A 25,309-nucleotide genomic window follows, 5' to 3' on the forward strand; every position below is an offset into this window, starting at 1 on the left:
CTAGAACTTAGAACTAATTAAACCTAACTAACCTAAGGACATCACACACATCCATGCCCAAGGCAGGATTCGAACCTGCGACCGTAACGGTCTTGCGGTTCCAGACTGCAGCGCCTTTAACCGCACGGCCACTTCGGCCGGCAAATGTAATCAGATGTCAGTTCTAGTATAATATATTTGTCCAATGAATACCAGTTTATCATGTGCATTTCTTCTTGGTGTAGCAATTTTTATGGCCAGTGGTGTATTACCTTCTCAAAGATCTTGCTGGTGATGGCGTTCCTTTATTAAGTTTGACTGTGTGTGTTGGTTCTCCGCAGCCGTCGCTGCACGGCACGGACGGCCCGATGACGGTGGAGCGCTTCAAGTGGCTGCCGCAGCTGGCGGGCAACATGCTGCAAGCCGCGTCGCAGCTGGGCCAGCGCGTCGGACACGACCCCAACGGCGCCTCCGGCCAGCTGGGCTTCACGCCCGCGCAGGCCACCACCGTGCGGGGAGCCAGGTCCAGCCTGCTGCGACAGTTCTGCGGTGGCTCCGCGCGACGCCCCAACCTCAGCATCATCACCAGGGCGCAGGTCAGTCGCAGGCCAGCGTACGTGCACCTCGGCAACAACAACAGCCTGGACTGCAGTTCTGCACATCCACCCGCTTACATATTTCTGCTGCTACAGAACAGTGCAAACCGACTATAACTGCAGGCTGCTCTTAAAAGGAGTTTACAACTTTGAAAATTCATAAAAGGGGCGATCAAAAAGTTTCTGTTCGAAGGCTGTGCTGTGCAGAATCATTATGCTGCTTTATTGAGGCAATCATCCCACCGTAGCACCAGTTTGAAGATACACGTTCGGTAAAACATCGTATCCTGCTGTGTGAAGAAGTCGATAACTGCCTGCTGCACGTCCTTGTCCAACAGGAACCATGGACACTTGGTGGTCTTTTTTCAAGGACGATAGCGTGATAATTGCGCAGGGAGAGACCGGAAGTATAGGCTTGAAATTCTCACACTTGAGTTGGCTAGCCTCCCAAATCGACAAGCATCTTGTGTCGAATCTCGGCTAGCACGGAACTTGGTGCGCCATTCCAGAACGGTGCTTTTCGACAGAGATGCTGTCCCATACACATTCTTCATTCTCCTTCAGCGCCAAGAAAAGAATAGCAGTATGTTCACGTTTCTGCATGTACTACACACTCTTCAGAACGACACCAATATTACACTAATTCCTTGCCTACATGTCGGTGCTTACATACCCACATTGGAATCGCGCTACGTTACATATACGCTGCAGCAACGCCCCCAAACGGAAACTTTTTAATTGCCCCGTACACAATCTTATTTGTACAATTTACAGTCCTAGCCTTGGTGCAATTTTGCAGGGAAATAGGTCAAGTTTTGACTCACGTGGTACACTAGTATTGAATCACTCCACCACAAGCGCTAGCGGCAGTTGCAAGAAACATGGTTGCCTTCACTGGTCCCGATGGAGAAACTGTCGCATTAGAAGCTAAATGTAAAGTGACGTCAGTATGACACGCTACTCGATACGACCGTGGCAGTCGATAGCAGTCGACCTAATAAGCTGTCAGCGACACCAGCTCCTCCAGTGTGTGGGTGCACCCTCAGAAATCGTGACGTACTTGCGAAAAAGTCGATAAATATTTGTGACCATCTGGAATATAATTGTTATCGCTAATCGTTTCACTCGCAGCAATCTTAGCTGTGATCTTAGATTCCTGCCTGACAACACCTTTGGAAATCGCGACTTAGTCGGAAAAAATTTGTAAATATTTGTGACAAGCAAGAATACAGGTGTCATCGCTGCTCGTTTCACGTATAGCAGTTACATCTTTCGTTATTTAATCAGACTGAACTCAGAAAATTGAACAAACCTATTCCTGAGAGAGAGACCATTCTTATAATTAAATAACATCAAATATTGCAGAATACATAAGGAACGACCAAAAAATTTTCGTTTGATGGTTGCTTGGTTGATTTGGGGGGAGGAGACCAAATTGCGAGGTCATTGGTCTCATCGGATTAGGGAAGGATGGGGAAGGAAGTCGGCCGTGCCCTTTCAAAGGAACCATCCCGGCATTTGCATGAAGTGATTTAGGGAAAGCACGGAAAACCTAAATCAGGATGACCGGACGCGGGATTGAACCGCAGTCCTCCCGAATGCGAGTCCAGTGTGTTAACCACTGCGCCACCTCGTTTGATGGTGTTGCTGTAGCGTATACAGGGTGTTTCCGTAAGAGCGTGCAAAAATTTAGCAGGACATGAAGGATGCTCCATTGAACAATTTGAGATAGGAAACCTGAGGTCGGAGAAGCCAGCGTAAGGAGATAATAGGAATAAAATCACATTACTGTTTACTTTTTTATTTACATTAGTTACAGTTAACTGCAAATACCGTCATTGATACAATGAACGTACCATTTGTGCTGTTTCTTATAAAATGTGCTGAAACTGACGGCCATCAACCTCAATGCAAGCATGATATCGGCGAACAAGATTCTGACGCATCTTGACAAATATCCCAGATATGTTTCGAATCACATTTCAATTCTACAATTCTAGCAACTAATTCCATCTTCGTCTTCATTGGGGTCTTATACACAATCGACTTTAGATATCACCATCGGAAATAATCAAGGGGATCCAGGTCAGGTGACCTCGCAGACCATGGAAGAGGACCTCCCCTTCCACTTCAGTGACCAGGAAATACACCACTGAGATGGCTGCGCACATCCACACTGAAGTGAGGCGATGCACCGTCATGTTGTATCCACATCCTCTCATGAGAAACCAAGGGTAGGTTCTGAAACAACTCAGGTAGAACTCTTTGCAACAACCTCAAGTACAGGTGGCCGTTCAGACTGCCTGGTAAATTCCATAGAAATCAGGCTCGTCCTCCTTGTTTCCTTGCAGAAAAAAATGGTTCAAATGGCTCTGAGCACTATGGGACTTAACAGCTGAGGTCATCAGTCCTCTAGAACTTAGAACTACTTAAACCTAACTAACCTAAGGACATTACATACACCCATGCCCGAGGCAGGATTCGAACCTGCGACCGTAGCATTACGCAGTTCCGGACTGAAGCGCCTAGAACCGCTCGGCCACCACGGCCGGCTCCTTGCAGAAAATAAAGAGTGTATACGTAAATAAACAGCACAGTACGTGTAAACTTGAACGCACGTAGGTTGTAAATTACGTGGAAAACAGTAATGTTAGACAAAACAGTAGACAAATTTACTTCCATATCTCCTGACTTCTCTGACCCCAAGTTCTCTACCTGAAATCGTTCAGTGGAGTCTTCTCTATGTCCTGTTGCATTGTTGTACGATTTTACAGAAACACCCTGTGTACAACACACACTGACTCCAATGTGGGTAGATAACCACCGACGTGTATGGAAGGGATTAGCATGGTATTCCTGTGTTTCCAGCGTGCGTGTGGCAAATGCGGCAACGTGATCTTGGCGACGTTATTACCAAACACATCGAAACAGCACCAATACGCTGTTTATTCTTTTCTTGGTTGCAGTAGACATCCATAACAGAGTGGAATATGTGTGTGGGGCAGAATGTCTCACGAAAAGCACTGTTGCGGAACGGTGCACCGAGGGATGCTGCTGCTTCATGATAACACACGACCCCAAATCGCAAATGTCGTAACCCAGAAGCTACAAGCTACGGCATGTCAAGTGGGAGTCACTCGAGCACCCGCCCCACAGTCCTGGTTTCTTCCCATGCGATTATCACGGCTTCGGTCCCTTAAGATAGACCTTGGAGGACCACGATTCTTGTTAAACGAGAATGTGTAGCTGTGTTACGGACTTCTTCACGCAGCAGGACACGGCGTTTTACCGAATGGGTATCTTCAATGTGTTGCGTCGGTGGGATAACTGACTCAGTGGTCACTGCGATTTTGCTGAGTGGCATATCGATTCTTGAGTATACGTACTTGGAAAGAAAACTTTTTGATTGCTCCTTATACTTCTATTACGTCAGTGAGAGACTCCCAGAATCTGTTATAAGTGCGAAAACCAACAAAAAATATTAAAACGTAGGACGCAAACCTACTTCCTTCGACTCCCTAACTCCACGCTTCTAACCACAACTGCACGCCGTACAACATTTAACAGCTGTGTCTTTCATCTTACGATCTCCTGATGGCTCTTGCTGCCAATGAGTCATTAACTGACGTTTAATTATAACAAAGCATAACAAGCATTCAGGTAGTGATAAATCTTCAATACGCCATTACCTTAAACCTATGAAGCGTTATCGTATGGTTAAGAGGTGAGGGGGTTGCGATGCTGAAAGGTTGAGAGATGCTTATCTAAGGAACAGTTGAATATATTCTCCCTGACATGCTACAACGAGTTTGGCGAGAAATCAACTTCAGACAGGATGTCACATTCAGGCTGTTTGTAAGATAAAAAAACATTGTGTACTTTCCTAAAAGAAATGACACGAAAATTAAGTCAGTAAATCACATAAATAAAACAATATGAATTTTCAAAATTGTTAAATTCTTTTAGTAACACACTGTTTTTATTGCGTAGCTACACTTAAATGAGAATTACAAACTTTGTAAAGTTCAAAATTTCTTTCGTCACGCAAGTTCAGTCAATCCAATGTAAAAATTGTGTGGTTCATTCTTCTTCACTGAGTCAAGTGTTTCAACAAATATTCACGTGTACATGCTTGAGCATGGATGATACGAGCTACACGTGTCTCCCGGTTCTTTTGCCAACTTATCAGACCTTGGCGAGTAACTAGTTATCAGTCACGGAGGAGGGGGGGGGGGGGAGTGAAGGGGAGCAGCTCCTCACAATTAGCACCACAAGGTTGAAAAATAAACATTACAACAAAGAAAAATTACAGAGAGAGATGGTGCAGTGATTAGCACACTACACTCGCATTCGGGAGGGCGACGGTTCAAGCCCACGTCCGGCCATCCTGATTTAGGTTTGCCGTGATTTCTCTAATTCCCTTCAGGCAGACGCCGAGATGGTTTCGTTGAAAGGGCACAGATGATTTCCTTCCCCATTCCTCCCAAACCCACCAACAAACCAAAGAAAAATCCTTCGCAGTAACGGCAATCTAACCCTGGTCCTCAGTAAGTCAGCTGTCTACACTGATCACTCAGCCACGGCTGCAGACTGAGCAGGCCTGGTGCAATAGATTTATATCGAATCCACAAACAATTTTAAGTTCACTGATGCATCAAAGGCGGAAAAATGAGCCACAGCTTACTGCAGTAACTGCACCTAATTATTTATTAAACATGCACAGACAAATCAAGAAACGTCTCAGCTAAACGAGCTAGGGCCACAGCAGCGTTCAAAATGCAGTCTTCAAAAACGCTAGACAAACAATGGCATAAATATTTCTAGCCCGCCCGGTTAGCCGCTGTCCAACGCACGGCTTTCCGGAGTGGGAAGGAGCGCCTGGTCCCCGGCACGAATCCGCCCGGTGGACTTGTGTCGAGGTCCGATGAGCCGGCCAGTCTGTGGATGGTTTTTAGGCGGTTTTCCATCTGCCTCGGCGAATGCGGGCTGATTCCCCTTATTCCGCCTCAGCTACATTATGTCGGCGATTGCTGCGCAAACAAGTTCTCCACGTACGCGTACACCATCATTCTACCACACAAACATAGGGGTTCCACTCGTCTGGTGTGAGACGTTCCCTGGAAGGATCCACCGGTGGCCGAACCGCACAATAACCCTGAAAGAGTGGTTCGGTGTGGGGCGACGGAGGGGTGAAGTGGACTGCAGTAGTCGTCGTGGGGTTGTGGACCACTGCGGCTGCGGTGGGGACGGAGCCTCTCCGTCGTTTCTATGCCCCCGGTTAACATACAGTACAATGCAATATAGAAATATCTGTAGATCCACGAAGCTCAAAAACGCATCGTGGCGTAAATGAACCTGCACTAAATGTGGCTGGTTGCTGTATTTCTTCAAGTAGACCTAATTCATTACATGCTATCTCTGATGCTCTTTCTCTATTCCTCCAATTATCATTCTAATTAAAATATAGTGACTGATCTATCCCTCATGCTCTCGCTGTAATGGGACGTCGAGAATGCTGAAACAAAAGGACGAAAGTGAGCAGCCTGTGTGAGAAGTGTCTGTGTGTCGCAGGTAACACGCGTGCTGGTGGACGCGCAGTCGAAGAGGGCCACAGGCGTCGAGTACGTGCGGAAGGGCAAGACGCGGCAACTCACCGCCGCCAAGGAGGTCATCCTCAGCGCCGGAACTGTTGCATCGCCGCAGATCCTCCTCCTGTCCGGCATCGGGCCCAAGGAGCATCTTCAGAAAGTCGGTACGTATACAAAACGCGGTGCCGTAACACAGCTAACACCGGCGGTACTCTGAAGTTCAACTGCTGGCCTACGAGTAACTTCTCCCTGGAATCGGTCAGCCTTTCCACTGGTTGCGCGTGACACCCAGTGTTCCTATAAACCTCATCGAATTCGTCACAGTACACTCGAGCGGTAGTGTTAGATTCACAGTTTCGGAAGCTGGTAAATAAATTAGCTTCCCCACTATTTGACCGACAGGAAAAGAAGAAGCGGTATTATCCCTTTTCTTATCACTAAACGACCTGGCTAAATTTTTAAGTCTCAAACACCTGTGAAGGAATATGAATCTTGATGACAGTCTGTCCACTGGGGACATCTATTAATTCTAAAATAGGTTACATTCACCTTTTATCAATCTCGTCCTCCTCTCTCATCATCATCGTCACCATCAACAACACAAGCACAATACTGTTACACTGCATGAGAGGACAGGAAATCTGGTTAGAGTTTACTATATTTTTAAAATAATTGTGAACCCCCCCCCCCCCCCTTGTAGACATAACTGGATTTTTAAGATTTTTAAGTGGTAGCTGCTGTTAGAAAATATAATTTAAAACGGTTAGTCAAATAAAAACGAAACAGATGGAAAAAAGTAAGTTTACTCTTTATTGTTTCGAAATTAATCGCCACAACTGTTAATACATTTATCGCACTGTGATACAAGACGGTCAATGCCGTCATGGAAAACGTTGCGCCCCGACGTGCACCACTTTCCCCGCACTGACTGCTAGGTCCCGTTGTTCATTGACATTCTGGAACACTGCACAGAAATTGAAGAGCACCATCAAATCCAAACGTCCAGGGATATTAACGTGCGGCATCATTCTGTTGCAGAATAATGCCTGCCACATGTTGCCAAGGTCGTTTCACGTACGTTGCAGAAGTTTCGCTGTAAGCTCTTACTCATGCCCATACAGTACCGATTTCCACATTTTTGAAGCCCTGAAGAAAGACAATCGTGGTCGTCGATTTTCAGATTTTTCCATGAAGGCGTTGCCCGTCTTTTTTCACTTTAGGATGAATGTACTGTTATAGCGGCCGAAAAATTAACAGGTTACTTACTTTTATCCGTATGTCTCGTTCTCATTTGACAACTCCTTATAATATTCGAAAGTCATATACAGTGTACCTGAAAAGTCCTATGATGTCAACACAGTATTGGGTATTGGTGCACTCTTAAGAAATTGTGTATCCAGCAGATATTTCTGTGCACCATCTTGTCTTACACAGAGATCTACATTTATCAGCCTGAACATTATGACCACCGACCTACTATCGATATAAACCCCTCCACACACACACGGTGCATGTAGTATCACTGAGCATGCTGCCCGTGGAAGGGGAAGGAGCAGCATCTATCTTAGTTTGATCGAAGGCATATTGTGATGGTTCATAGGCTCGGCACGAGCATTTCGGAAACTGCACGACTGTGCTATGCTGTGCTATGCTGAATGTCTTCAACGCGTGGCGAAATCAAGGAGAAACCATGTCCAGACGTCACGGGGCTGAGCGGTCACCCCCCCCCCCCCCCCCCCAATGTATGCTGGGCAGACTAGAACGACAGGACTGTGGTGGAACTAACATCAGACGTTAATGCTCGACGCAGTACGAGTGTGTCCGAACACGTAGTGCACCGAACAGTCCTAAAGACGATCCTCCGCAGCCGACGACCCATGCATGTGCCAATGTTATCACCACGGCATCGGCAACTACGAATGAAACGGACGTGTGACCATCGCCACTGGACTTTGGCGCGATGGCAGAGCGTTGCATTGTCTACGTTCTTCACCATGCCGATGGGAGGGCGCGAATCTGTCATCTTCCAGGAGAACAGCTCCTTGATACCTGTACTGTGGGATGGAGACAAGCTGGCGACGGCTCCATTATGCTCTCAGGAACATTCACGTGGAAGCCTACAGAAACCACCTGGGCTTCGTCATGTGCCAAAATCTTCCCAGGAGCGCTGTAATTTAGGTGATTTTTGTAGGCCAGTTTCAGGCAGGAGATACACTCTAAAGCAAACAGGATGGGACGGAAATAGGTAGATGTGATGTACATGCACAGACAAACAAATGATAACAGTTCCAGAAAAATTGAATTATTCAAGAAAAAGAGCTTCACAATAACATGTTGGTCCACCTCTGGCCGTTATGCAAGCAGTCATTCGGCTACACATTGATTGTAGAGTTGTTGGATGTCGTCCTTGAGGGATATCATGCAAAATTCTGTGTTACTGGCGCATTAGACGGCCAAAATCCCGACTAGGTTGGAGAGCTCTGCCAATAATGCTCTAAATGTCTCAATCTGGGGAGAGATTTGGCGACCTTGCTGGCCAAGGTAGGGTTTGGCAAGCACAGACGAACAGTAGAAACTCTCGCTGCCAGCAGGTGGACATTATCTTGCTGAAATGTAAGCCCAGAATGGTTTGCCATGGAGTTCTCAAAACTGGATCTAGAATATTGTCGACGTACTGCTGTGCTGTAAGGGTGCTGTGGGTAACAGCCAAAGCAGTTAAGCCATGAAATGAAATGGCACTCTGAACCAATACCCCTGGTTGTCAGGCCTTATGCGACAGTCAGGCTTGCATCCCACCACTGTCTGTGGCGTCTTCAGTCACGTCTTCACTGTTCATCGGGGCTCAATTCAAAGAGGGACTCGCCTCTGAAGACATTTCCAGTCCAGTCAATGAGATTACAGGCGGGAGACATATCTGGAGTCACCCCAGACAGCGATGGGATACCAAGCAGACTGTCACTCGCCATGCAGCCCAACAACCATGAGTGGTGGTCTGCATTGCCATTTCATTTCACAGCTGGTCCCTTTTGGTTGTCATCATAGGAAACCTTACAGCACAACGATACATCGACGATATTTTACGCCCCATTTTGTTGCCCTTCTTAGTAAGCCGTCATAGACATTTCAGTAAGACAATACCCGCCCGCTCATGGTGAGTTTCTACTGCTTGCCTCCGTGATTTTCAACTCCCACTTGCCCGCAAGGTCACCGGATCTCTCCCACGAGATGTTTGGAGCGTTATGGGCAGGGCCGTCTAACCTGCTGGGGATTTTAACGATCTAACGCGCCAGTGGGACAGAATATGGCACGAAATCCTTCAGGATGACATCTCAATCAATGCCAAGCTGAATAACAGCTTGAATATGGTCCAGAGATGAACCAACGCGTTATCGACTTGCCCAGTTTGTGTAGCTCTTTCTCCCAAATGAATCATCTATATTTTCTGAAATTTTAAACATTTATTTGTACATGTGCATCACATCTAACTATCTCCATCTCGTTTGGACAATTCCTTTGGTGTGTCGCCTTTTGACCTAGAGTGTTTAAAACTGCAGGAACTGAAAAGTCAATCAAAGGTATGCACTATTAGCCACTCCCATAATTTACTAGAATATTTGGATACAGTAATGTAAATTTCGCATAACTGTAATGTTTGTATCATAGAGACCTAGGCTTTACCACTACACTTACCGCTGACAGCGTTATGTATGAATTTATATTATTTGTGTGAAGTTACATAAATGCTTAATTTGGATCAGTAGATAAAACAGGAGTTAAGCAGTTCATAGGAGCAACACTGGACTGTTTTTTTTTCTGAGCTAAATATAAAAAGTAATATAGAATAAAGCTCTCCGCCTTCAGGACACGAATGGCCTACCGGGACCATCCGACCGCCGTGTCATCCTCAGTGGAGGATGCGGTTGGGGGGGCGTGGGGTCAGCACACCGCTCTCCCGGTCGTTATGATGGCATTCTTGACCGAAGCCGCTAGTATTCGGTTGAGTAGCTCCTCAATTGCCATCACGAGGCTGAGTGCAGAAAATCCTAGGAAGTTCTGGTCTTACGTTAAATCAGTAAGTGGCTCGAAACTGCATATCCAGACACTCCGGGATGATGATGGCATTGAAACAGAGGATGACACGCGTAAAGCTGAAATACTAAGCACCTTTTTCCAAAGCTGTTTCACAGAGGAAGACCGCACAGCAGTTCCTTCTCTAAATCCTCGCACAAACGAAAAAATGGCTGACATCGAAATAAGTGTCCAAGGAATAGAAAAGCAACTGGAATCACTCAACAGAGGACAGTCCACTGGACCTGACGGGATACCAATTCGATTCTACACAGAGTACGCGAAAGAACTTGCCTCCCTTCAAACAGCCGTGAACCGCAAGTCTCTAGAGGAACGGAAGGTTCCAAATGATTGGAAAAGAGCACAGGTAGTCCCAGTCATCAAGAAGGGTCGTCGACCAGATGTGCAAAACTATAGACCTATATCTCTGACGTCGATCTGTTGTAGAATTTTAGAACATGTTTTTTGCTCGAGTATCATGTCGTTTTTGGAAACCCAGAATCAACTATGTAGGAATCAACATGGATTCCGGAAACAGCGATCGTGTGAGACCCAACTCGCTTTATTTGTTCATGAGACCCAGAAAATATTAGATACAGGCTCCCAGGTAGATGCTATTTTTCTTGACTTCCGGAAGGCGTTCGATACAGTTCCGCACTGTCGCCTGATAAACAAAGTAAGAGCCTACGGAATATCAGACCAGCTGTGTGGCTGGATTGAAGAGTTTTTAGCAAACAGAACACAGCATGTTGTTATCAATGGAGAGACGTCTACAGACGTTAAAGTAACCTCTGACGTGCCACAGGGGAGTGTTATGAGACCATTGCTTTTCACAATATATATAAATGACCTAGTAGATAGTGCCTGAAGTTCCATGCGGCTTTTCGCGGATGATGCTGTAGTATACAGCATTAGAAAATTGTCGCGAAATGCAGGAAGATCTGCAGCGGATAGGCACTTGGTGCAGGGAGTGGTAACTGACCCTTAACATAGACAAATGTAATGTATTGTGAATACATAGAAAGAAGGATCCTTTATTGTATGATTATATGATAGCGGAACAAACACTGGTAGCAGTTACTGCTGGGAGTATGCGTGCGGAACGATTTGAAGTGGAATGATCATATAAAATTAATTGTTGGTAAGGCGGGTACCAGGTTGAGATTCATTGGGAGAGTCCTTAGAAAATGTAGTCCATCAACAAAGGAGGTGGCTTACAAAACACTCGTTCGACCTATACTTGAGTATTGTTCATCAGTGTGGGATCCGTACCAGATCGGTTTGACGGAGGAGATAGAGAAGATCCAAAGAAGAGCGGCGCGTTTCGTCACAGGGTTATTTGGTAACCGTGATAGCGTTACGGAGATGTTTAATAAACTCAAGTGGCAGACTCTGCACGGAGGCGCTCTGCATCGCGGTGTAGATTGCTCGCAGGGTTTCGAGAGGGTGCGTTTCTGGATGAGGTATCGAATATATTACTTCCCCCTACTTATACCTCCCGAGGAGATCATGAATGTAAAATTAGAGAGATTAGAGCGCGCACGGAGGCTTTCAGACAGTCGTTCTTCCCGCGAACCATACGCGACTGGAACAGGAAAGGGAGGTAATGACAGTGGCACGTAAAGTGCCCTCCGCCACACACCGTTGGGTGGCTTGCGGAGTATAAAAGTAGATGTAGATGTAAAAATGGCAACAGCGCATGGCGGCCCGGATGGTCACCCATCCAAGTGCCGACAACGCCCGACAGCGCTTCGGTGATCTCACGGGAACCGGTGTAGCCACTGCAGCAAGGCCGTTGCCAATATAGAATAATTCTCATAATTATCAGTGTGATACAGCACTATTCATAATTTCTTCTTCGTAACTTTACTGCCTATAGTTTATTCTGTCTCAATTTAAGTGGCCCTAGGTGATAGAAAAACCAGCTTTGTTACGTGTAGAGGCAATAGCATGTCTTTACACGGCTGGCTTGAGACAACCAATCAAATGGAGGTTGCAGGGCAAACTCAGCTCTGAAGTCCAACGAATGGAGTTTTGCTCGTAATAAATTCAACTGAAGAAAGACTATACAATACTAATAGTAATACATGCTGCAACAGTTCAGGCAAGGTAGTTCATTAAAGCGAATTAACTTCAGTGGCAGTAGGAGATAACACCTCATTTGCACCAACATGCTCAACCAAGTGAAAACTTTTGTTGTAAAGATAGTGTTAGTAAACAAACAGTAAGGAAAGTTTGTATAAATTCATGTGTTTTGGTGCCACTGGTGTGACCTAACTCCGGGTTTGCAATTGGATATGAACAGTGGAAAACAAATATTACTATCTGCTTTTCGTTTATGATTAGCTGTATTCTTAAACAGAGCTCCTTTTAGCAAGAGCGCGGTGATTTTGCAAACGCATGAGTTTTTAACATTTATTTGGCTTGCAAAATTACTTGGCAGTTCAAGTTACTAAATACTTCAATTGTTACACAGGAATATCTGTGACCCATCACTTGCCTGGTGTGGGTAGACGTCTCCAGAATCATGTTTCATACAAGATGAGGGTCAAGCTAGCCAACTGGAAGCAGCAAGCACTGCTGAACAACGGGACGCTTCACGAGTACGTCAAGAAGAGACTGGGACCAATAACCTCTACAGGAATGTCACAGGTTTGTTGCTTTCCCTCAATAAGTACACTGACAAGGAAGCTGTAGCTCTTCAAATACAAATAACATGAAGAATGAGGCGTCTGTGAGCAGACTGTGTACATTTTGGTACATGAAAATTTAATTTTCTAAAGTCAGAACTGTTGTGAGCGTATTGTGTGTATAACTGTGTGGATGCTTGCAGCTGACTGGCTTCATCCGAACCAAGTACGCGCCGCTGGCGCCTGCGGATATACCAGACGTGCAGGTGTTCTTCGCGGGCGAGCAGGCCAACGGCTCCTCGGCGATGACCAGCTCCTCGCCTCCAGCCTACATAGACATCACGCCCACTCTGCTACGGCCGCAGAGTCGTGGCTACATAGAGCTACGAAGCAAGGACCCGCTCCAGCCACCACGCATATACGCCCAGTACTTGAGAGATGTCTTCGATGTCAAGGTCCTGGTTGAGGGCATCAAGTACGTATATGACGCATGTGCCATGTCTTGGTTACATTTACTTAGACTCTATACTAAGTCGTAATTCTTAGGTTCACAAGTCGGGTTTAGTGTTCCAATTGAACGAAGGGAATTTTGACATCAGACTCACTTCATTACTTGCGTTGACATGCGTTGCTCTTCTACACTCGTCCTCATAAATTAAGGATTATTGCAGAATGTGGTGCCAACATCGTGGCACTACACAAAACTGGCGCTAATAGCATAGGCACATAGGAAACACACACGTCACTGATCTGTAAGTCCACGGTACTAGTGATAAGTTGACAAAACCGTCCCGAAACACATGTGCTACAAAACGCAACTGTTTCCTGCACATGTATCCGACATCAATATGGGATATGATCACCATGCACACGTACACAGGCCGCACAGCGGGTTGGCATACTCTGGATCAGGTGGTCGAGCAGCTGCTGGGGTGTAGCCTCGCATTCTTGCACCAACACCTGTCGGAGCTCATGAAGTGTCGTAGGGGTTTGAAGACGTGCAGCGATACGTCGACCGAAAGCATCCTAGACGTGCTCAATAGGGGTTTAGGTCTGGAGAACAGGCAGGCCACTCCACTCGCCTGATATCTTCTGTTCAGTGTACTCCTCCACGATGGCAGGTCGGTGGGGCCGTGCGGTATCATCCATCAGGAGGAAGGTGGGACCACCTGCACCCCTGAAAAGGCGGTCATACTGGTGCAAAATGACGTCCCGATACACCTGACACAGTTCCTCTGTCAATGACATGCAGGGGTGAACGTGCACCAAACATGATCCCAGCCCACACCATCAAACCACGACCTCCATACAGGTCCCTTTCAAGGACATTAAGGGGCATTTGGCTCCTGGTTCACGCCAGATGAAAACCCGGCGGGAATCACTGTTCAGACCATACCTGGACTCGTCTGTGAACATAACTTGGGACCACTGTTCCAATGACCATTACTGTGTTCTTGTCACCAGGCTTTACGGGCTCTCCTGTGACCAGGGGTCAGTGGAATGTACCTTGCAGGTCTCCTGACGAATAAACCATGTCTGTTCAGTATGTGTAGACTGTGTGTCTGGAGACAACTGTTCCAGTGACTGCGGTAAGGTCCCGAGCAAGGCTACCTGCAGTACTCCGTGGCCGTCTGCGGGCACTGATGGTGAGATATCGGTCTTCTGGTGGTGTTGTACACTGTGGACGTCCCGTACTGTAGCGCCTGGGCACGTTTCCTGTCTGCTGGAATCGTTGCCATAATCTTGAGATCACACATTGTGGCACACAGAGGGCCCGTGCTACGACCTGCTGTGTGTGACCAGCCTCCAGTCGGCCTAATATACTACCCCTCATAATGTCATCAATATATGTTCTTTGAGCAATTTTCAACACACAGTCACCATTAGCACGTCTGAAAACGTCTCGTTGCACCGTACACTGACATGCACCAACACAACTTTTTGTATGTGGACTGCTGCCAGCGCCACCGTGGGATGACCACAGGTCAGATGCACCGCATGGTCATACCCCGAGGTGATTTAAACCCGCAAACCGCCCACCAGAGCATTGTTTCACCATGTATTAGTATTATCCTTAATTTATGAGCATGAGTGTAGCAACAACGACGTATATTCCGCTATTTAGTGGTCGTCCGGTACAGTGCAGTGGAAATGTATTTAAACCCGAAGTTTGCAGATGCGTATCTTCTATGCGAATTAGCAGATGGTAGTGACCGTGGCCAACGGGAGAGATTTCCAGAACGACGATGCCCCGAGATGGGGACGTTTGGAGAAATTAACCGTCGTCTTAGACAGCATGGGACTTTTAAGCCACTGCTATTCGCGACTGGGAAGGCCTAGAAGGACGAGGGCACCTCAACTAGAGGAGGAACTTTATCGTGAAGTTAGGCCTAGTGTCAGCGTAAGCCAGTTAGCTGAAACAAGTAATCTTGACCACATGACTATCTGAGAGCCTGTTGTATCCATAGTACGTTTTTTTTTTTTTTTTTTTTTGTTTTGGTTTGGTTTTTAGGGCGCAAAACTTCTATGGTCATTAGCGCCCGGTCCGTGACTTAGGAAACTGTAAAAAACCGAAATTGAAAACCAGCAGCAATGGGAACGAAAGTCATAAAATTGGAGAAACTAAAAGCAGAAGGAAGGCTTAAAAATCCACTACAGAAAGGGGTTGGTTGTCCCCAAAAAAAGCTTCAAATGACTGACGTCATTTCACTGGCACTAATAAACTTGAGAACGCGGTCGGCTGAGCGCGTGTCATCTGCTAAAATCGACGATATATCAGGCGATAGCTGTAGACGGGAGCGTAACGGATTAAAATAGGGGCACTCAATTAAAAGGTGTCTTACCGTCCACAGCTGAGAGCAGTGGGAACAGAGTGGGGGAGGATCGCCGCTTAAAAGATGTCGATGGCTAAAAAGACAGTGCCCTATCCGGAGTCGAGTTAAAATTACCTCCTCCCGACGACGCGTTCGGGAGGAAGAGGTCCAAGCACAAGGAACAGCTTTCATGTCCCGCAATTTATTATGGGTAAGTGTCGACCAATGCGTGTGCCGTAAATGAACAACACGTCGACACAGAACGCTCCGTAGATCGGCGAAGGTAATCGATTGAATAGCTGGCCGAGGAAGAGAGACTGCAGCCTTGGCTGCAATATCGGCCGCCTCATTTTCACAGATACCAACGCGTCCCGGGAGCCAGAGGAACGCCACCGAGACGCCCTCCAGGTGGAGCAAGCACAGACAGTCCTGAATCCGGTGGACCAGAGGGTGCACAGGATAAAGAGCTTGGAGACTGAGGAGAGAGCTGAGAGAATCTGAGCAGATAACGTACTGTATCCGCTGATGGCGGCGGATGTAGTGGACAGCCTGGAGAACAGCGTAAAGCTCCGCAGTATAAACCGAACACTGGTCGGGAAGCCGAAAGTGGTTTGGGGTGTCGCCAACAATATAGGAACTCCCTACACCTAACGATGTTTTCGAGCCGTCAGTGTAAATAAATGTGGCGTCCGTCATTTGTGCACATAGAGCAGCAAATGCCCGACGATAAACAAGTGAAGGGGTACCATCCTTGGGAAATCAACAAAGGTCACGGAGCAGGCAGATCCGGAGACGGAGCCAAGGCGGTGCTGTACCCCAAGTTGTCAAGAAGGTTTTAGGAAAGCGGAAGGAAAGAGAATGGAGCAGTTGACGGAAGCGGACTCCCGGTGGTAGCAGGGAGGAGGTGCGGCCTGAGTACCCTACATCAAAGGAGGTGTCGAAAAAAATGTCATGGGCTGGATTAGCAGGCATGGAGGACAGATGGATAGCATAACGACTCAGAAGGGCTGCTCGCCGATTGGACAGCGGAGGTTCAGCAGTCTCAGCATAAAGGCTTTCCACAGGGCTGGTGTAAAAAGCTCCAGACACTAAACGTAATCCACGGTGGTGGACAGAGTCGAGACGCCGAAGAATAGACGGCCGAGCAGAGGAGTAAACTATGCTTCCATAGTCCAATTTCGAGCGCACTAAGGCGCGATAGAGGCGGAGAAGGACCGCTCGATCCGCTCCCCAGGAGGTACCATTCAGGACACGGAGGGTGTTGAGGGATCGCAGACAGCGAGCCGAAAGATAGGAAACGTGGGAGGACCAGCACAGTTTTCTGTCAAACATAAGACCCAAGAATTTAGCGACGTTTGAAAACGTAAGGTTGACAGGACCTAGATGTAAGGAGGGCGGAAGAAACTCCTTACGTCGCCAAAAATTAACACAAACGGTCTTACTGGGAGAAAAACGGAAGCCGGTTTCGATGCTCCAAGAGTGGAGGCGATCGAGACATCCTTGAAGACGTCGTTCAAGAAGGCTGGTCCGTTGAGAGCTGTAGTAGATCGCAAAATCGTCCACAAAGAGGGAGCCCGAGACATCAGGAAGGAGACAATCCATAATTGGATTGATGGCAATGGCAAACAGTACAACACTCAGCACGGAGCCCTGGGGTACCCCGTTTTCTTGGGAGAAAGTACGGGAGAGAGTAGTATTCACCCGCACCCTAAATGTGCGCTCTGCCATAAATTCGCGAAGAAAAAGGGGCAGCCGACCTCGAAAGCCCCAAGAGAACAGTGTGCGGAGGATCCCTGTCCTCCAACAGGTATCGTATGCGCTCTCCAGATCAAAAAATATTGCTACTGTTTGGCGTTTCCGGAGAAAGTTGTTCATGATATAAGTGGAGAGAGCAACAAGATGGTCAACTGCAGAACGATGCTTTCGGAATCCGCATTGGGCAGGTGTTAAAAGACTGCGGGATTCCAGCCACCAAGCTAAACGGTAATTCACCATACGCTCCAAAACCTTACAGACACTACTCGTGAGAGAAATGGGGCGATAGCTAGAGGGGAGATGTTTGTCCTTTCCAGGTTTCGGAACAGGAACGACGATAGCTTCCCGCCATCGTCTGGGAAAAGTACTGTCGGTCCAAATTCCATTATAAAGGCGAAGGAGGTAACGCAGACTATGGGTTGATAAATGCAGCAACATTTGGACGTGGATACCATCCGGTCCTGGGGCGGAGAAGCGAGAAGAAGAGAGTGCATGTTGGAGTTCCCGCAAGGAGAAAACACTATTGTAGCTTTCGCGAGTTTGAGAGGAGAAAGCAAGAGGTCGCACGTTTCTTTGGGAGAAACGCTGGCGGGTAATTTAAAGAGCTCGAAATCTCAGCAAAGTGCTGACCCAACGAATTAGAAATTGCGACGGGGTCCACTAATGTGTCATGCGCGACAGTGAGCCCGGAGACCGGGGAGGAACGAGGCGCGACTGAGAACCGTCGAAGCCAACTCCAAACTTCCGAGGAGGGAGTGAAGGTGTTAAATGAGCTAATAAAGAATTTCCAGCTTGCCTTCTTGCTATCGCGGATGACACGACGGCATCGCGCTCGGAACTGCTTATAGTGGATACAGTTGGCCAAAGTAGGATGGTGGCGGAAAACGCGGAGAGCACGTCGCCGCTCACGTATTGCATCACGGCATGCCTCGTTCCACCAAGGAACTGGGGGGCGCCGGGGCAATTCGGAGGTGCGTGGTATTGAATGTTCCGCAGCTGTAAGAATAACGTCGGTAATATGTGTGACCTCATCGTCGACGCTGGGAAAGTGACGGTCATCGAATGTCGCTAGAGACGGAAAAAGTGTCCAATCGGCTTGGGCAAACTTCCAGCATCGCGGGCGCATGTAGGGCAGTTGAGGCTGCAGTCTAAGGACACATGGAAAGTGGTCACTCGAGTGTGTATCATCAAGGGCGAACCATTCGAAGCGCCGAGCTAGCGGAACAGTACCGACCGCAAGGTCCCAATGAGATAAATTTTTCGTGGAGGCAGGCAAAAATGTAGGGACCCCAGTGTCGAGGCAAACTAGATCTGCTTGGTGGAAGACGTCTAGCAATAGTGAGCCACGTGGACAAGGATGTGGAGATCCCCAAAGCGGGTGGTGGGCATTGAAGTCCCCAACCAGCAAATATGGGGGTGGAAGCTGACCAAGAAGATGAAGGAGATCAGCTCGTGCCATTGGTGTGGACGATGGAATGTATACAGTACAAAGAGAGAACGTGTATCCGGAAAGGGAAAGACGGACGGCGACAGCTTGGAAGGAAGTGTTTAAATGGATTGGGTTATAATGGAGAGTTTCATGGAGAAGTATCATGAGTCCTCCACGTGCTGGAGTGCCTTCAACAGAAGGGAGATCATATCGGACGGACTGAAAATGAGGGAGAACAAAGCGGTCATGGGGACGCAGCTTTGTTTCCTGAAGACAGAAGACGACCGGCGAGTAGGATCGTAAGAGGATCGACAATTCATCCCGATTGGCTCGAATACCGCGGATATTCCAGTGGATAATGGACATAGGGTGAACAGAAAATGGAGGAATGTGACCAAGGTCGCTGTCAACTCAACGACTGCTCTGAGCTTGCAACCGACAGCATGTAATGGCATTCAGCCGAAGGCAGAAGATCCTGATCCATGGGTTGGTCAGGAGCAGCTCCTGCCACCAGCGATCGGCCGGTTGATCGGCCGCCAGCAGTGCGCCTCGGCGACACATAAGACGGCCGAGGGCGATTTCCGCCAGGTGGTGCTGTAGATGGGACACGCCTTGGCGGAGAAGGAGGGGAATTGGTTTTCTTTGTAACCTTCTTGGAAGTATGATGTTTAGAGGAAAGAGGAACCGATGGTTGGGAAGTTGCCGTACGTAAAAACTCTTCACGAGTATGCTCTTTTTTCGAAGTCTTGGTGTCTGACTTTTGGGCTCGAGATTTAGCAGAACTCGACGAAGGGTGAGCCAGAGAGTGGGCATGCGATAGTGGTGAGGTTGAACGGGCGATCTTTGCGCTGGCCGATCTGACGACCGTGGCACTAAAGGTGAGGTCGCAAGTCTGCATGGCCGCCTCCTTTGTTGGCCGAGGAGAAGCAAGGACAGTGCTGTATTTTCCTGTCTGAGGCACGGTCGGCTGTCGACTGGCGAATAATTTTCGAGCAGCAAAGGTCGACACCTTTTCCTTGACTCTAATTTCCTGTATGAGCTTTTCGTCCTTAGAAACGGGACAATCTCGAGAGGAAGCACCGTGGTCACCCATACAGTTGATGCAGCGAGGGGATGGAGGTGGACAAGCACCCTCATGGGCATCCTTGCCACACGTAACGCATTTGGCCGGATTGGAACAGGACTGGCTGGTGTGATTGAACCGCTGACACCGATAGCAACGCGTAGGGTTTGGGACGTAAGGGCGAACGGAAATTATCTCATAGCCTGCTTTGACTTTCGATGGTAGTTGAACTTTGTCAAATGTCAAGAAGACAGTGCGGGTTGGAATGATGTTCGTGTCAACCCTTTTCATAACCCTATGAACAGCCGTTACGCCCTGGTCAGACAGGTAATGCTGAATTTCTTCGTCAGACAATCCATCGAGGGAGCGTGTATAAACGACTCCACGCGAGGAATTTAAAGTACGGTGCAGTTCCACCCGGACAGGGAAGGTGTGTAGTAGTGAGGTACGCAGCAATTTTTGTGCCTGGAGGGCACTGACTGTTTCTAACAACAGGGTGCCATTCCGTAATCTGGAACAAGACTTTACAGGACCTGCAATTGCGTCGACACCTTTCTGAATAATGAAAGGGTTGACCGTGGAGAAGTCGTGACCTTCGTCAGACCGAGAAACAACAAGGAACTGTGGCAACGATGGAAGAACTGACTGTGGCTGAGACTCAGTGAACTTACGTTTGTGAGCAGACATAGTGGAAGGTGAGGAAACCATTGCGGAAGAATCCCCCATGATTACCGGCGTCTCCGATGGCGCGCTCCTCCCTTGTGGGGGCCCTCTCTGAGGGCACTCCCGCCTTAGGTGATTGTTCACACGTCAGGTCACACCTCCCGACAAACGGACGGAGGGATCAATCGGCACTTTCGGAAGGTATCAGCTCGGGTAACCACCCCTCCCTGGGCCTGGCCATTACCAGGGGGTACGTACGTGTCCTACCTGTCTACCTGGGGCGGGGAATTACGCGTTACCCCGTCACCGGCTACACATGGAAGTGCGTGAGTCGGCCTTCAGACACGCACAGGGAGGAAGAAAGAGAAAGGGAAAGGAAAGAAGAGAGGTCGCAAACGCTGCAGCGGAGAAAAGGGTAAAGAGAAGAGGTAAGGAAAAGAGAAGGACAAAGGAAGGATGAAGACATACAAGCAAGGAAGGCAAAGAGTGCAGTGCATTTACAAGCGTCCGTCTCCGGACGTAGGCACAAACCATACTCCCAGAGAGGGAGAAAGGGAAGGAAAGAGCCAGAGGTGAGGGGGGGGGGGCGAAGATGGGGGACGGGGAAGGATGCGGAAAGGGAGGGTATGCAGCCCGGAAAGGAAGGAGGGCCACTTTAGCTCGGGGTCCCGTGTTCGCTACGCACGTATCCACAAAAGAGCTGTGGACCCCCTGGGGGGATCCATAGTACGTGCAGCGTACGCAAGCACTTACAGCAGCTGATTTTCCTGCACAGTACAATTGTGCGAATGGCTCGTTCAACAATTGACAGCCATTACCCTCAAGTGAGAGGAAAAATGCTGTTCACGCATGAGGCTTCGCTCTAACATGGAAATAAAGCGTTTCCAGACCAATGTCCATTTGAAACTTCCTGGCAAATTAAAACTGTGTGTGCCGGACCTACACTCGAACTCGGGACCCTTGCCTTTCGCGGGCAAATGCTCTACCAACTGAGTTACCCAAGCACGACTCACAACCCGTCCTCACAGCTTCAACTCTTGTACCTCGTCTCCTACCTTCCAAGTTGTGAGGAGGGGTTGTGAGTCGTGCTTGGGTAGCTCAATTGGTAGAGCGCCCATGGAAGGCAAAGGTCCCGAGTTCGAGTATCGGTCCGGCACACAGTTTTAATTTGCCAGGTAGTTTCATATCAGCGCACACTCCGCTGCAGAGTGAAAATTACATTCTGTAATGTCCATTTAGACCACCCGGTTGGCCGTGCGGTCTAACGCACGGCTCTCCAGGCGGGAAGGAGCGCCTGGTCCCCGGCACGAATCCGGCCGGTGGATTTGTGTTGAGGTCCGGTGAACCGGCCAGTCTATGGATGGTTTTTAGGCGGTTTTCCATCTGCCTCGGCAAATGCGGACTGGTTCCCCTTCTTCCACCTCCGTTACACTATGTCGGCGATTGCTGCGCAAACAAGTTCTCCACGTACGCGTACACCACCATTACTCTACCACGCAAACATAGGGGCTACACTCGTCTGGTGTGAGACGTTCCCTGGGGGTGTCCGCTGGGGGCCGAACCGCACAATAACCCTGGGTTCACTGTGAGGCGGCGGTGGACTGCGGTAGTCATCGTGGGGTTGTGGACCACTGCGGCTGGGGCGGGGACGGAGCCTCTCCGTCGTTTCTAGGTTCCCGGTTAACATACAATACAATACAATGTCAATTTAATAAATTTTCTTCCTCTACGTGAAAGAAATGTTTCCTGAAAGTATGGCTACATCTTTTGTTACACCATTTATTTTCTTCCCTTTTTTTCACTCATAGGTTCCTCCCTTTGTGCCATTTCATCCTCTATGTTTTAGTAACGAGTCTCAGCCTACCATATTTTTATTGTGCACTCATTTTTTCTCTGAATTCAATTTGGTCATAATTTAGCACACCAAATAGTTAGCAATCAATGTGTTGTGGCCTCCACAGCAAAGTGGTCATCTATTACTGTTAATTTATTTTTGTCTTGTGTGCTGTTCCGATTTCATGATGATACAAACTTAATGGAACTTCATTTCCTTACAGATTTGTGGTGGAATTTGTCAGAACACCAGCCATGAGAGAACTGGGTGCCAGTCTTACGCCTGAGCTGTGGCAGGGATGTGAAAAATACGGGGAAGGATCAGAGGACTTTTGGGCTTGTGCTGTGAGGCGTTACACAGGCCCCGAGAACCACCAAGTGGGGACATGCATAATGGGTGACCCCTATGATCCCAACACTGTCGTTGATCCCCGACTCAGGGTAGTGGGAATAAATGGTTTGCGCGTCGTGGATGCCTCTGTAATCCCGCATGTTCCCTCGGGCAACCTCAACGCACCTACTGTCATGGTTGCTGAGAAAGGGGCGCAAATGATTATAGACGACTGGCAATGAGATTACACCTTCATGGATATAAATGTAACTCCAGCGAAATGATGCAGCTCCATATTTGAACCAGAAGCATATATTAGTCAATATTATTAGTCTATTTATGAGGTTTGTCTGTGTAAATGTCTGTGGGTGTAAGCGTGTGTGTGTGTGTGTGTGTGTGTGTGTGTGTGTGTGTGTGTGGTAGAGTTTTCACACTTACTGGTAGCTGTGAAGTCTTCTTGTATTTATTCAAATATTTTCAGAATTGAGGGAGTTCACTTATGTGGAAATCTGATGACAATACAGGTGCGACAAATTTAAATCAAGAGAATATTTTAAAGTATCTATGTTCACCGTTAAGTGTGAACAACTACTCAACCGACAGGATAAACATTAAATAACTCCCTCTTTGCAATTGGAGCGTGCACTACAATAAAATATGATTGTAGCCATGATTTATAAAATGATGTATTCATGGGCATTATGAACGTGGCAGTTCATTGACAAACAGTGATTGCTAACAAATCCACAATGGATGTGTGCTAGTTCTCTGTCAGTTTCTTTACCGCAGTTTCAGGGTCTCTGCTTTTCCTTTGGCAATAACTTTTACTTCGGGCACTGTGCATAAATCACTTTTTTGTATTGTTAAATACTTCAGAACATTTCTCATTTAGCCGCATTCTCTTTTTCTCTTCCTGCGTTTTGCGTTTTCCTTTTAATTTTATATCTTGGAAAAGTAATAAAGTTCAGAAAAGATGTGACAGTTATGTCTGTCACTTCTCACTATTCTCTGATCAAAATTCGTACTTTAGTGAACATGGGTTTTACACATAAACCACATCATAGTAAAATGATTACTGTGGTTGCCACATAAATGGACAGTCAAAGTTTTCATTTATCAAAGTTTCTTCGTCAGGTTCATTCAATCAAACTGAAAGAAGAAGAATAATACCTTCGATGTGTAATACGTCATGTCATGGGCACACCTACAGTATTCAGGCTGTGAATCTATTTTTAACTCCTGTACATTTTCTGAAATTCTGCATTACAGGTGAAGTGAGATTTACAAAGTAGTAGATTGACACTACGCAATCCTAGATCTTCTGTACCAGTATGTTGTCTGCTGGCCATTCATATCACTGGTGCCGTTTTAGCATGTAGCCTTAATATGATGATGCCCTACTTTTGCCAAGTTAATGATTGCCATATTACTGTGATCTCAGGTGTCTTTTGAAGACAGTAATAAATCATGAAACCTATTTTATAATTGGCCGACAGAAATAACACAAAGAACCGGAGTAGATTCAGAATACATATTCAAAATATGAATGAGTACAATTGATTAGTAATTATAATTATGAAATTATGTGTAAATGGTCTGTCTGTAGATAACAATCTCAATTACACAATCAAATTGAAGATGATGTGACCAGCTTCATCAGTTGCAAGAAGTTACTGCACCGGAGTTACAGATATGTTTATTTAATCCGCAGTCATGTTAATTGACTTCCTCTACTGTGTAACCAAAGATATAAATGATAATTATAATTAAATTATGTTTCAAATTATTTGTACGAACTATTCATTTTTAAAACCTTACCCTACCTGTCTCCTACCAGATTCTTAATGGATTTTGTGGTGTTACAAAATTCGTATTGGTAATGAAATTTATTGTTCAGTATCAGAATGTGAAATTAACTGCATGTCTAACTGTCCTAAAGTATATCTACAGTATTTCTTACTCATTCTACGTGACTACGAGTATTGCTGCTTTACAGAACATCAGCAAAACATACGTATTTTTATGGAAACACTGATTATTTTTTGCTGTACATTGCGTTATTTATTTGCTATCGCAGGAAACATGTCATTGTTAATGTTGTATCTTACAGTTCATATCCGACACGTAATGTAAACAATTAAATATCTTTGATTTGCAGCGTCTTTATAAGCTGTCTCTACACACAGTGATCCGCCAAGACATTATGACTACCGACCTACTATCGAAATAAATCCATCCAGACGATAGCAGCGTCTCCTAGCGAAAAATCACTGCTAGTCAGACACATGCACGGTGTATGTAGTATCAGTGAGCGTGCTGTCCGTATGTAGAATGGGAAAAGCACTCGAGCTATCTGAGTTTGACCGGGGGGCAGATTGTCAATTCCTGGAGGCTCGGCACGAGCATTTCGTGAACTGCACGACTTGTCGGGTATTGGAGGACTGCTGTGCTCAGTGTCTTCAACACGTGGCGAAACCAAGGCGAAACCGCTTCAAGTCGTAGCCTAGTGTGGTCACCCCTCATTATACACTCCTGGAAATGGAAAAAAGAACACATTGACA

The 25,309-nt window shown here is 47.0% G+C and overlaps 1 protein-coding gene across 2 annotated transcripts in view; it reads left to right on the forward strand.

The window, feature by feature from the left end:
* Window positions 1–24,534, forward strand: part of LOC126419067 (glucose dehydrogenase [FAD, quinone]-like) — a 215,320-nt gene extending 190,786 nt beyond the window's left edge. For both annotated transcript variants that reach the window (XM_050086148.1, XM_050086147.1), the window contains exons 5-9: window positions 321–575; window positions 6,147–6,327; window positions 12,708–12,883; window positions 13,065–13,336; window positions 22,642–24,534. In XM_050086148.1, the coding sequence (XP_049942105.1) occupies window positions 321–575; window positions 6,147–6,327; window positions 12,708–12,883; window positions 13,065–13,336; window positions 22,642–22,990 (1,233 nt within the window). In that variant the 3' untranslated portion in view covers window positions 22,991–24,534. The remainder of the gene's footprint in view (window positions 1–320; window positions 576–6,146; window positions 6,328–12,707; window positions 12,884–13,064; window positions 13,337–22,641) is intronic.
* Window positions 24,535–25,309: the final 775 nt, after the last annotated feature.

The sequence above is a fragment of the Schistocerca serialis genome, chromosome 9, assembly GCF_023864345.2.
Source record: "Schistocerca serialis cubense isolate TAMUIC-IGC-003099 chromosome 9, iqSchSeri2.2, whole genome shotgun sequence".
Lineage (NCBI taxonomy): Eukaryota > Metazoa > Arthropoda > Insecta > Orthoptera > Acrididae > Schistocerca > Schistocerca serialis.